At 43.5% G+C, this 12,359-nt stretch overlaps 1 protein-coding gene across 2 annotated transcripts in view; it reads left to right on the forward strand.

Moving 5' to 3' along the window:
• Nucleotides 1-12,359, forward strand: part of RNGTT (RNA guanylyltransferase and 5'-phosphatase) — a 587,560-nt gene that overhangs the window by 9,181 nt on the left and 566,020 nt on the right. For both annotated transcript variants that reach the window (XM_077289743.1, XM_077289744.1), the window contains exons 2-3: nucleotides 2,186-2,295; nucleotides 9,789-9,892. In XM_077289743.1, coding sequence (XP_077145858.1) covers nucleotides 2,186-2,295; nucleotides 9,789-9,892 — 214 coding nt within the window. The remainder of the gene's footprint in view (nucleotides 1-2,185; nucleotides 2,296-9,788; nucleotides 9,893-12,359) is intronic.

Here is a 12,359-nt window from a genome sequence, read left to right on the forward strand (position 1 = left end):
AGAGCCCTGCAAAATGACCTCCAGCAGGCCACAAATGCGCATGTCTGTACAAACAGTTAGAAACTGACTCCATGAGGATGGTATGAGTGCCCGACATCCACAGATGGGGGTTGTGCTCACAGCCCAACACCATACAGGACGATTGGCGTTTGCCACAGAACACCAGGATTGGCAAATTCGGCACTTTCTCCCTGTGCTCTTCACAGATGAAAGCAGGTTCACACTGAGCACATGTGACAGACATGACAGAGTCTGGAGACGCCGTGGAGAGCGATCTGCTGTCTGCAACATCCTTCAGCATGACCAGTTTGGCAGTGGGTCAGTAATGGTGTGGGGTGGCATTTCTTTGGAGGCCCGCACAGCCCTCCATATGCTCGCCAGAGGTAGCCTGACTGCCATTAGGTACCGAGATGAGATCCTCAGACCCCTTGTGAGACTATATGTTGGTGTGGTTGGCCCTGGGTTCCTCCTAATGCAGGACTATGCCAGACCTCATGTGGCTGGAGTGTGTCCAGCAGTTCATGCAAGATGAAGGCATTAAAGCTATGGACTGGCTCCCCCTTTCCCCAGACCTGAATCCGATTGAACACATCTGGGACATCATGTCTCGCACTTTCCACCAACGTCACGATGCACCACAGACTTTCCAGGAGTTGGCGGATGCTTTAGTCCAGGTCTGGGAGGAGATCCCACAGGAGACCATCCGCCGCCTCATCAGGAGCATGCCCAGGCATTGTAGGGAGGTCAAACAGGCACGTGGAGGCCACACACACTACTGAGCATCATTTCTTTGTCTTGAGGCATTTCCACTGAAGTTGGATCAGCCTGTAATTTGATTTTCCACTTTGAATTTGAGTATCATTCCAAATCCAGACCTCCATGGGATATTCATTTTGATTTACATTGATCATTTTTATGTTCTATGCTCAGCACATTCCACTATGAAATGAATAAAGATTTGCAACTGAAACATTTCATTCAGTGATATCTAGGATGTGGGATTTTTAGTGTTCCCTTTATTTTTTTGAGCAGTGTATATATATATATATATTATATACAAAAAATGCAAGTAGAGTAGAAAAGAGTGGCCTCACGAGCCTTAATCAGCGCACCTTTTTATTTTTTTCCTACTAATGCTTATTCTTGGAATCACAACGCACACTCTTCAACATTGAAACTACAACACCAGGAAGGAAAAATAGTGAATTTATGGAAATCACTGGATCAATAGAAATATTACTGAAATGTAACGATTTATTTAGCATCAACTATTAGCGCCATGTGCACACACTTCCATGCCTTATTATGCTATCAATGAGGATATTAATTGCTGAAGTATGTTCTTCCTCACTGAATGTAATTGGGCATATATCAAGATCTGCTTCTGGCAGCTTCCTTTGCAATTGCCGACCAATGATGTCCCTGACATGCTTGATGGGTGACAATTGCAGGAAATTTTAGCATGTTTACACCAAGTAGACTTCTCACAGGAATATGAGCAACATGCGGCCTGGCATTGTCGTTTTTCAAAACTGCTCCTGGGACACTTTGGAGAAATAGCTGTAGCCCTGGTTCTACCACCAAATCGATATAATGCTGAACTGGGAATTGACATCCGATGCATGCTCAGTAGAGCAGGGACTAGCCCAGTCAGAGGAGGAAGGGGCTATGGCAGTGACAGCAGCCTCTACCCCCTGATGAAGTTTCATTTTTGTATCCCAGCATACACTGGGAATCTTAAACGAAGTGTCATCAAAAAGAAAGTTGGGACTTTTTAATTTATTGTATATTAGAAAATAATTAGATTATGACATGAGATTGTTATCCTAAATGCCTAATTTGTGTTTCAAACCATCCGTATTAATGGGTTAATTTATACAACCTGGTGCATTGACAGCCCACTATGTGACAGAATGTATTGTATTTGAGGTCTCTAGCAGGTTTGTCTTTAGGACTGGTGTATAAAACCAGTTGCCATATTAGAAAAGCAAATCAAAGTTTGTGGCAAAATCTATATTAGTAATACTATGAAGACAGAAGAGGCATTTTTGTAAAGGTAATGTTGCAACAGGCTAGTTGTATTAAAACGCTTGTTAATCCTGGGTTCTCCTAATGGCTGTTTTCAAGAGTTCATGTTTGGTAACTTAAGTAATGTCCCATTCATAATTTTATGTTCTATTTACAGGAAAATTCTTACCTTTAAAAACTATGCTTGGACCCAAATATGATGATCAGGTGCCCGAGGAGAATCGTTTTCACCCGAGCATGCTATCAAACTATCTGAAGAGTCTTAAGGTTTGAGAATTCTGCTGCTCTTTAGTTTTGATGAGGAATCTTTTACTTTCTGATACAATCAAGATGTTTTTACTCTGCTCTAAAATAAGTGTTCTAATCTGCATTTTTACTCCAATCACCAACAATTTCCCATCATCTACTGTAGTTCCTGTAGGGCTTCATCATGAACTGGACTCCAATATGCAATTGTGCCATATGTTTATAATGTTTGCATTCATGTAGTACATATGAATCTTTGCCAATTTAGCCATTTGTTTTACACTAGTTTTCTAATATCTGGGGACTTGTTATCATTTATGTCTTATCAAGTTATTGACTTTCACTTTCTTTACCACAAAAATCTCTTCTTGTTATTGTTATTACTTGGGATACATGACTAATTTCCTTGGACTTCCTAGTTCCTGAGCGAATAGTCTTAGGCCCCGATTCATCATTTTGCTTTATTTTTGGTCTTGTAGTATTATTTGCTACCAAATTCGTCAAAAAGCACGCGATTCATGAATTTGGCAAAAAGTAATAAATGGTTTTGTTTTTCTCTAGTAACTCCACATGACAGCACACCGGAGGATTTTACCCCTTACCTAATAGGGACAGGAAATATGAGAGGTTAAATAACCCCTCCCACATCCTACCCCTTAGTGTTCCTTCCTGTCCCTACTAGGGATGTAGAGGTCATCCACAGTGTGCTGTGCCAGCAACAGTCACCGGGTGGGGTACAGCATACAGCAGAGGAGCAGACTTACCTCTCCTCCCTGAGTGCTGCTCCCATCTCCATCAGGACTCGGGACCCCCTCCATTCCGCACCTTCGGGTAAGGTCTGTGGGGGATTCTTCGACTGGAGGCCTCTCTTAGCTCTCCAGCCTCCTCTCCTCCGGCGCTGCAGCTCCAGGCAGCTTGTCGCACTGGCCGTGCACATGTGAGAACTTCTGGGCCAGCGGCAGGAGGTGACGTCACACGCCATCCGGCTTCCGCGCACCAGCAGGATTTTTGCGTTCCACGCTGGAATGCATAAGCAATACAGCGCAGATGGCGTCGGCGGGCCCCTCAACCACACTTGGACATCAGAGGGAGGAGGTCCTCTAATCAGAGGACAGGTACTGTAAATCCGGTCGCCCATATAAGAGCCCTGGACAAAGAAGACATCTAAGTTAGGACACTGTGTTGTAAGAGCATGGAGATATCAGGTTCCTCTCGCTCTGTGTCTGCAGATCTCAGCACCCTCCTGGTCCCAGTAAGTACTCTGGCACTGGGTGTCTATTCCCTGTGTGCAGGTTTAGAGCCTTATTATTCCTTCTCCTTTACTTGTAGGGGGACAAGGAACCTGCACCAGGAATCAAGTCCAAGACTTCATGGAGATGTGCAGTCTGTACAAAAAAGCTGGCCTCTTCGCATAAGAAGACATTATGCAAAGAATGCACTTTGACAGTCATCAGGGAAGAGCAACAATCCTTGATGGAAGAAATTAAGGGCCTACTCCAACAGGAGATTAAAACCTCCCTGGCCGCTTTTTCCCAGCCCGCACCCTCTCCCAGTGTCCCTCCGGAAGCTAAACGGAGAAAGCTTAATCTAGAGGAGGAAAGGAATGATGACTCTCAGGATGAAATGTCAATCCCAGATGAACCTCTGGAAGAAGGCAAATTGATCCTAGACCCAGAGGTCTCCCAACAGGAGAGATATTTCTCCTCAGGTGATATAGAAGAACTCCCCACGGCAGTAAGGAGGACCATGGAGATTGAGGAGGAGAAGACTGCCAAAACGGTACAGGAAGAAATGTTCGCGGGGTCTCCGTTCTAGGAAGAAGCAGGTGTTTCCCATTCATAAAAACATCCGGGACCTGGTGCTAGAGGAGTGGGAATCCCCAGAAAAGAGGTTAACCATTCCAGCGGAGATGAAGGACAGGTTCCCTGTTGACTTTGAAACTGTTACAACTGCCGCTTCTACTTACCCGTCCAGGCGTCGCGCTGGCTCCTCCTCGCTCGCAGCCGCTCCCGCGATGTCCGTTGCTTCACTTCCTCCTCGTCGCCTCGCTGTCCTCCCCTCCATTGCGGCTGCTGCCGCTGCCGCCGCTGTTCCCGTGCTTCCTGTGCAGCTGGCTCCTCCTCGCTCCAGACGTCTCCCTGGTTCTCTGTTCTCTTCTTCTGCCACTAGGGGGCCTCAGCATGGTGCTCCTCTTCCTGCATTCTCTCGGTCTGTCTCTGCTCCATTCAGGTGCTTTAGGGCACCGGCGCGGACTCCTTGTTCTAATTAACCCATTTCTGCTTCTTCCCAGCAGTCCCTGCTTTCCAATCAGATTTTGGCATCAGGTATATCTGGCGTCTCCACCCTACCAGCGATGCCTGATTATCGTGTGCATTCCATGCGTGCTTCTGGCCCCGTATCTGTCTCGTCCTTGTTCCTCTGTCTCGCCTTTTGGCTGGATTCCTCTGTTGTCCGTATTTTCTCGCTTTCTCTTCTGAACCGTCCCTCTAGGTTTCCAGCAGTTGCGGTATCTGACTCCTCGGGTCTGCACCTCACGATCCCTGTAAAGGGTTTGGTCTCCCAGGTTCGCTCGCCCGTTGGAGGATCAGTGCCGTGATCCAGAGGGTCCACTCCCTGTCCGTTTCTTCCGTCCTCTCGGTCGCAACAGAAACTGCATCATGCTGGTCAGAGATTCCAAAGTTCGACGTCCAGATTGCTTGGGTAGGTACAAAGGCCACACTACCATTTGAAGATGCCTCACAGTTGAAGGACCCTCTGGAACGCCAGATGGATGGGCTACTGAGGAAATCATGGGAAACCTCGGCATCTTTATTACGATAAATACCAGAGCCATGTCTACCTTTCTGGCCCGATGTACCGTTGGCTGGGGCAGCTGGAGAAACACCTGTCCACAGGTACTCCCAGAGAGAACATCCTAGCTTCTCTACCTCTCCTCCGGAAAGCAACAGGGCTCCTAGCAGAAGCCTCTGCACAATCCGTAAGAGTGGCAGCAAGATCTTCATTGTTATCCAACTCTGTCAGACGAGCACTCTGGCTAAGATCCTGGAGCGGGAACATGACTTCGAAAATTAAGGTATGTTCTATCCCCTTCAAAAGGAATTTCATGTTTGGTCCTGCTCTCGACGAGCTGTTAGAGAAGGCTTCAGATAAAAAGAAGACCTTACCTGAACCTAGGAATACTAGGAAAAGGCCCTTTCGCCCCAAAAAGAGCATACACCCCAATTCAAAGGGAAGGGCAAATCAGGAGCTACAAGAAAGGGGGGAAAGGCAGAAATTGTTTTCTTCCCCACTCCCAGAGACAAAATAAGCCATGACGCCAACACAGTAGGAGGTCGCATCTCAGACTTCCTTCCACAGTGACACAAGATCCATTCAGACCAGTGGACGCTAACATCAGTCAGGGAAGGAATAAAGATAGTTTGCCTCATATCCTCCAAAGATAACGCAACTCTCCAATCCAGAGCTACAGTCCACCTTGATAGCGGGAGTGAAGGGCATATCATCTATCAAGGTAGTCTCCATAGTCCCGTAAAGGGAAGGAAACGGGACATTATTCAAATCTGTTCCTCATAAAAAACCCAATCGGGTCCTATCGAGTTATAATCAATCTGAAACCCCTGAATCATTACATAACATACAGAAGATTTTAAGATGGAATCTGTCAAGACAACAGTACCTCTGATTGGGCAGGATTTCATCATGGCGACAATAGACCTACAGGCTGCATATTACCACATCCCGATCCACACAACTTATCGGAAATTCTTAAGTTTCGCAATTGCCCAGGGGGAGCACACATCCCATTATCAGTTTAAGTTCTCCCATTTGGTCTATCCTCGACCATACAGATCTTCACAAAGATCATGTCAGAGGTCACGGCATACATCAGAGGTCCGCACATATGCATAGTTCCATACCTCAACGATTTCTTGTTGGTGGCTCCGTCAGTACCCATGCTACAGGAACATCTACAGGTGATGACCCAGATCTTATCGTCTCTAGGCTGGATAGTGCTGGATTCTGCTGCCTCACCACCACCCGAGCTGCCGCCTCACCACCACCAGAGCTGCTGCACCTTCTTTATCTTCCCCATTATCCAGTAGAATGTAAATCCTCAAGGACAGGGTCCTCTTCCCTCTGTACCAGTCTGTCTTTGTAAATTCGTTTACTATAAATGATATCTATAACTCTGTATGTAACCCCTTTCTCATGTACAGCAGCATGGAACTAATGGTGCTATATAAATAATAATAATAATAATAATAATAATAGTGAACCTCAAAAAGTCAGATCTGGTTCCCGCAACAACACAGACATTTTTGGGAGTCCTAATAGACTCACTCAGCCAAATATCCTTCTAGTCCAAACAAAAACAGATCTTGTTAAAATCAAAGATAACGACACTGCAGAGCAAGAAGGTGGTGTCATTAAGATGGGTCATGTCGGTTCTCGGATCCATGACGTCCTGCAGATGGTAGCATGGGCACAAGCACACACCAGAACGCTTCAGACACACATCCTGGCAAACTTGGACGGATTCCCAGAATCCTTGGAGAAGAAGATCCGGATGCCAGCTCTCATAAAGACCTCGTTGACATGGTGGCTAAAAACAAAGAAATTGAGCAGAGGAGTCCCCTGAGCGCAAGACCCAGCTATCACTATAAAAGTAGATGCCAGTTGGAAAGGATGGGGAGCCATTGTATCCCAACACGTATTCCAGGAATACTGGTCAGATGAGAGAGCCAACGATCCTCAAACTTCAGGGAGCTGAAGGCAGTAGAGGAGGTACTCAGGACTGCAGTAGCCCTAGTCCAGGATACTCATGTCAAAATATACTCAGACAACATGACAACAGTTACCCACCTTCATCATCAAGGAAGTACAAAGCACGAGTACCTGAAGGCAGTATCAGCCAGAATATTCTCGTGGTCCGTAGAACAAATTCTCTCCCTGTCCGCTCTGCATATAAAGGGTGCTGTAAACATACAGGCCGATTTTCTGAGCAGAACAGAAATTCATTCAGGGGAATGGAGTCTAGACTCTGAAGTCTTCCAGATACTGATCAGAAGGTGGGGCCATCCAGAGGTAGATCTCTTTGCAAGTGGACAGAACGCAAAAGTGGATCAATATTTTTCACTAATTCCAGCCGATCCCTGCTTAGTTGTAGATGCATTAGCCCACCCATGGAAATTCAGACTCGCCTATGCCTTCCCTCCATTACCAATCCTACCAAAGGTTCTACAAAAGATAAGATTGGAAAAGGTCAAGGTAATCTTGGTAGCACCATTCTGGTCCAAAAGAAGCTGGTTCGGTAGAATAGAGGGACCGGTAGAGCTACCCCCGGTCAGAAACTTCCTCCACCAGGGGTCAACCTTCTATCCGGATCCTGAGAGGTTACATCTGAGTGCCTGGCTTCTGAGTTCTCAATCCTGAAGACCAAAGGATTGTCAGAAAGGGTCATTAGGACGCTACAGAAAGGCAGTAACAAACTCTATATACCAGGATATATGGAAGACCTTTATCTTATGGAGCACGCCCGAACAACCTAACCCACACCAATAAATTTAGCACAGATCCTGGATTTTCTGCGAGAAGTGCTAGAGAAGGGTCTCGGACCTAGCACCCTCAAATTCCAGGTGGCTGGGCTAAGCTCATATTTTGACCGGATATTAGCCGACCATCGATGGATTAGAAGATTTATGACAGCAGCATCTCACATACGTCCAAGAGCTACAAATTTGGTACCATCCTGAGACCTCAATATGGTCCCAAAGGGGCTCCCACTACCACCTTTTGAGCCCTTGTCACCCATAGACCTAGACAGACTGTCCTGGAAAGCAGCCTTACTAGTAGCAATAACTACAGCCAGGAGAGTGGGTGAATTACAAGCTCACTCGATCAGCGAACCCTACATGAAAATCTTACAGGACCAACATACTCTGGACTGGATCTATAATTTCTTCCCAAAGTGGTCTCAGAGTTTCACAAGTCTCAGAAGATAATACTTCCCTCCTTCTATCAAGAGCCGGGAAATAGGGAAGAAGAGTTCCACACTTTGGACGTTCGGAGAATGGTACTCAATTATCTTCAAGTGACGGAAAAAAATAGGAAGGACCAAAGCCTGTTTGTTCACCTTCGAGGACAGAATAAGAGGAAGAAGACTTCAAGGTCCACGATCGCCAACTGGATCAAGAGAGCAATCTCTGAGGCATATCACATCCAAGGTCTTCCACCGCCAGAGACATTTACGGCTCACTCTACCAGAGCAACATCTGTCTCATGGGCCTAGAAAGCCAGTGCTTCCTTCGAGCTGATCTGCAGAGCTGCTACCTGGTCCTCGGTCCATACGTTCTCCAAGCATTACAGACTAGACCTGATGGCGGAAGAGGACTTAGCCTTCGGGAGAAAGTCCTCTGAGCTATAGTCCCTCCCTAAACATTACTGTTGGGTGCTGCTCCATTGTGCTGTTGTTGGGGTTTACTAGAGAAAATAGAATTAGACTTACCGGTAATTCGGTTTCTAGTAACCCACCACGACGGCAAGGGAAAATCCCTTTTGCTTAATTTTCGTTCTTCTCAAAGAGGAAACAAGTATAATTTGAAGCATTCCTTCTCCTATGGTCCTTTTATAATAACATTTGGAGGGGTTATTTACCCCCTATTAGGAAAGGGGTAACATCCTCCGGTGTGCTGTCATGGTGGGTTACTAAAAACTGAATTACCGATAAGTCTAATTTTATTTTTTTCCCTGTCTTGAACTGCTTTTTTTGAAACTATTTGATACCAAAAGTTGCACTTTATGCAAAATGCTGCATAAATTGATCCAAAATATGGGTGAACTCAAGAATACACGAGCAGTGAAGGGACTGGAGTGGAGTTGTGCAAAATTGCAAAATTCTTTTTAAAAAGTTGCAATTGATAAAGCAGATGAAAACATCTGGAATCGTTAAACTCTGCTGAAAAGCAAAAATAGGTGAGCAAATAGAAAATAGACTTAAAAAAAATAGCAAATCGAATAATGAATTGGGTGCTCCAACAAAAAAGGACAAAATGAGCTAAAAATACAAAGCAAATAATGAATTCTGGCCATTTTCTATTGTGTATAACTTGTCTCCTTCTTTCTTCTTCTACGTGCCCCACTCCTCTTGACTGACAAGTCTCTTTGTTGGTGTGTGCATAGGAGTCTTGCCTCCAACCAGTTATAAGTTGCATAACCGCCGCCCCCACCCCTCTTTACTGCGGTTCTTCACTATCAGTCAGTAATGCAGTAACACAGTACGTCTCTGATTCATGGTGTCTGTGGTTCGGGGGCCTGGATAGATGACCGGTTCCCATACAGTATATGTTCTTTGGAATTATGATGAATCAAACATTGTCTTTGTGCCTAAAGCTTCAAACATTTCTTACTAAAGAATAATTAAAGTGAAGCTGAAGAAGTCATGGTTAATTATGACCCAATGTAAACAGTAGATTTGGAAGATAAGAATAATTTTTTGCATTTTTTTTCCTTTACAGGTAAAAATGGGTCTTTTAGTCGATTTAACTAATACTACAAGGTTCTATGATCGGAATGATATTGAAAAGGAAGGAATAAAGTACATAAAGCTACAGTGCAAAGGGTGAGTTTTATGTCCATTTTATCCCAATTAGTTTTTGGAGCTAATTTTGACCTTAATGACAAGGCCAAATTATTGAAATCTGACCACTGTCAGTTTGTGGTAACAACTTGGGAGCGCTTCAATGGATCCCACTGATTCTACGATTGTTTTTTTTCTTAAGATATTGTACCTCATGTTAGTTGTAAATTTCAGTCAAAATGATTTGTGTATATTTATGAAAATATCGAACATTTGTTAAAAAATTAGAAAACTTTGCACTTTTCAAACTTTAAATTTTTATGCCCTTAAATCAAACAGTTATACCACACAAATAATAAATAACAATTCCCATATGTCTACTTTACATCCTGAATAATTTTTTAAATATAATTTTTTTTTGTTAAGGTGTTAGAGGGGTTAAAACTTTAGCAGCAATTTCTCATTCTTTTTCATCAAATCAAAACCTGTTTCTTTAAATCTATTCAGATTTAAATGGACTTTGAGGGGCCTATATATTGGAAACTCCGCAAAAGTGATACCATTCTAAAAACTGCACCCATCAAGTACTTCAAAACTGTTGTCGGGAAGGTTTTTTTTTTTAAATATTCACTTGCTACACAGAAATTAATGCAAAGTGGAATAAAAAATAAATACATTTAAATTTTACCCCTAAAGTCTTGTTTTAGCCCCAAATTTCTCACTTTTACAAGATATAACACTAAAATGTGGACCATGCAATTTGCTACCCACTTTCTTACCAGCGACCACATGAAGTCAATTAATTCTGTTTGGACCATTGGCAGGGCTCGGATCTGACAGTGCAATATTTGAATTTTGGACCACAAATGCGGCTGAAAGAGACGGCAGGCACCATGTTGCATTTGCAAGTCCCCTAAGGTGCCTAAACAGCAGAACCCCCCCGACAAGTGACCCCATTTTGGAAACTACACCCCTCAAGGATTTCCTCCAGGGGTATAGTGAGCACTTCAAACCCACAAATACGACACAGAATTTGATAACATTAGGTCGTCATATTGAAAAAGTTAATTTTTTTTCCACAAAAATCTTGCTTTAGCCCCAAATTTCTCACTTTTGAAAAAGGTTTTATCAAAATGTGGACCACACAGTTTGTTCCCCACTTTCTTTCGAACGCACATGTAGTCAAAAAGTTCTATTTGGGCAAACAGCAGGGCACAGAACTGAAGGGGCACAATGTGAATTTTGGAACACAAATTTGTCTTTCTTAGGAATAGATTGCCATATTTTCAGAGCCTCAAGAGCAACAGCAATCCCCATAAATATATTTTTGTAAATTACATCCTCAGGGGAGGTAGTGAGCAATTTGATACCACCATTTTTTATGCAGTTGATGCAACACAACTCTGAATATTTACAATTTGCATTTTTTTCACTGTCTTTTTTATAATTTTTTTTTTGTATGTTCTGAGGAACACACCTGAAATTTTGCTGCACTAGTTTTTATGTGTTCAGAAATGCATCAAATATGGCACCAATGTGAGTCTTTAGGGTACAGGAAAGAAATATATCTTGGTACCGTGTTAGCCAGTAGATAGAAAAATATTTAGAATTGAGAGTCCTCAGTGGTTGATACCTTTTAATGGCTAACTGAAAAGATGGTAACAAATTGCAAGCTTTCGAGACTACATACGTCTCTTCATCAGGCAAAGACTAAAACAAATTCTGAAGAATCACATATTTATGCACAACATAGTATAGAAAAAAAAAAAAAAAAGGGAGAGGGGGAAAAAAACCATGGATAAGCCAGGTGACATGAAGCAGAATTACCATGGGTGACAAACAGTTACGTCCATAAATATTGGGCCAATTCTTAGATAAGGATTGTTTTATTGTCCTGTGATTAGGGTCTGGTTCTGTTGTGATGACCCCACATGGTCTGATGGGCAAGTTCATTAGTTGATGTAAAAAGACATAAATCCGTGTGACACATTCATTCCTGCATTTAGAGTGTCAAAGGTCGTCATCAGTTTATACTCCCAGACTCTCCTGTCTTTCTGCGATTTGAAGTTACCCTTTAATACAAGTAATTTCATGTCCATAATGTTATGATTTGGGAGACAGAAATGTATTGCCACAGGTATATCCATTCTTTTTTCTCTTATTGTATGGCGATGAGAGTTCATCCTTGTTCTCAGTTTCTGCCCTGTCTCCCCTACATACAGGCCCCCAGTTGGACATTTAGTACAAATGATTAGGTACACCACATTAGAAGTGACGCAGCTGAAAGTACCTGGTATCTTGTAGTCCTGATGTGAATTGGGGATCTTTATCTTGTCCGTGGTCGTTATAAATGGACAGGTTTTACATTTTTTCTGGTTGCAAGGAAAGGTACCTGCAGCTGTTGGAGAGGACAGGGAGCTCTTGACAATGATGCTTCTTAGATTTGGGGGCTGCCTAAAACACAGTAGTGGGTGGTCTGGAAAAATTACTTGTAGTCGGGCATCTTTTT

Source organism: Ranitomeya variabilis, chromosome 2, assembly GCF_051348905.1.
Source record: "Ranitomeya variabilis isolate aRanVar5 chromosome 2, aRanVar5.hap1, whole genome shotgun sequence".
Lineage (NCBI taxonomy): Eukaryota > Metazoa > Chordata > Amphibia > Anura > Dendrobatidae > Ranitomeya > Ranitomeya variabilis.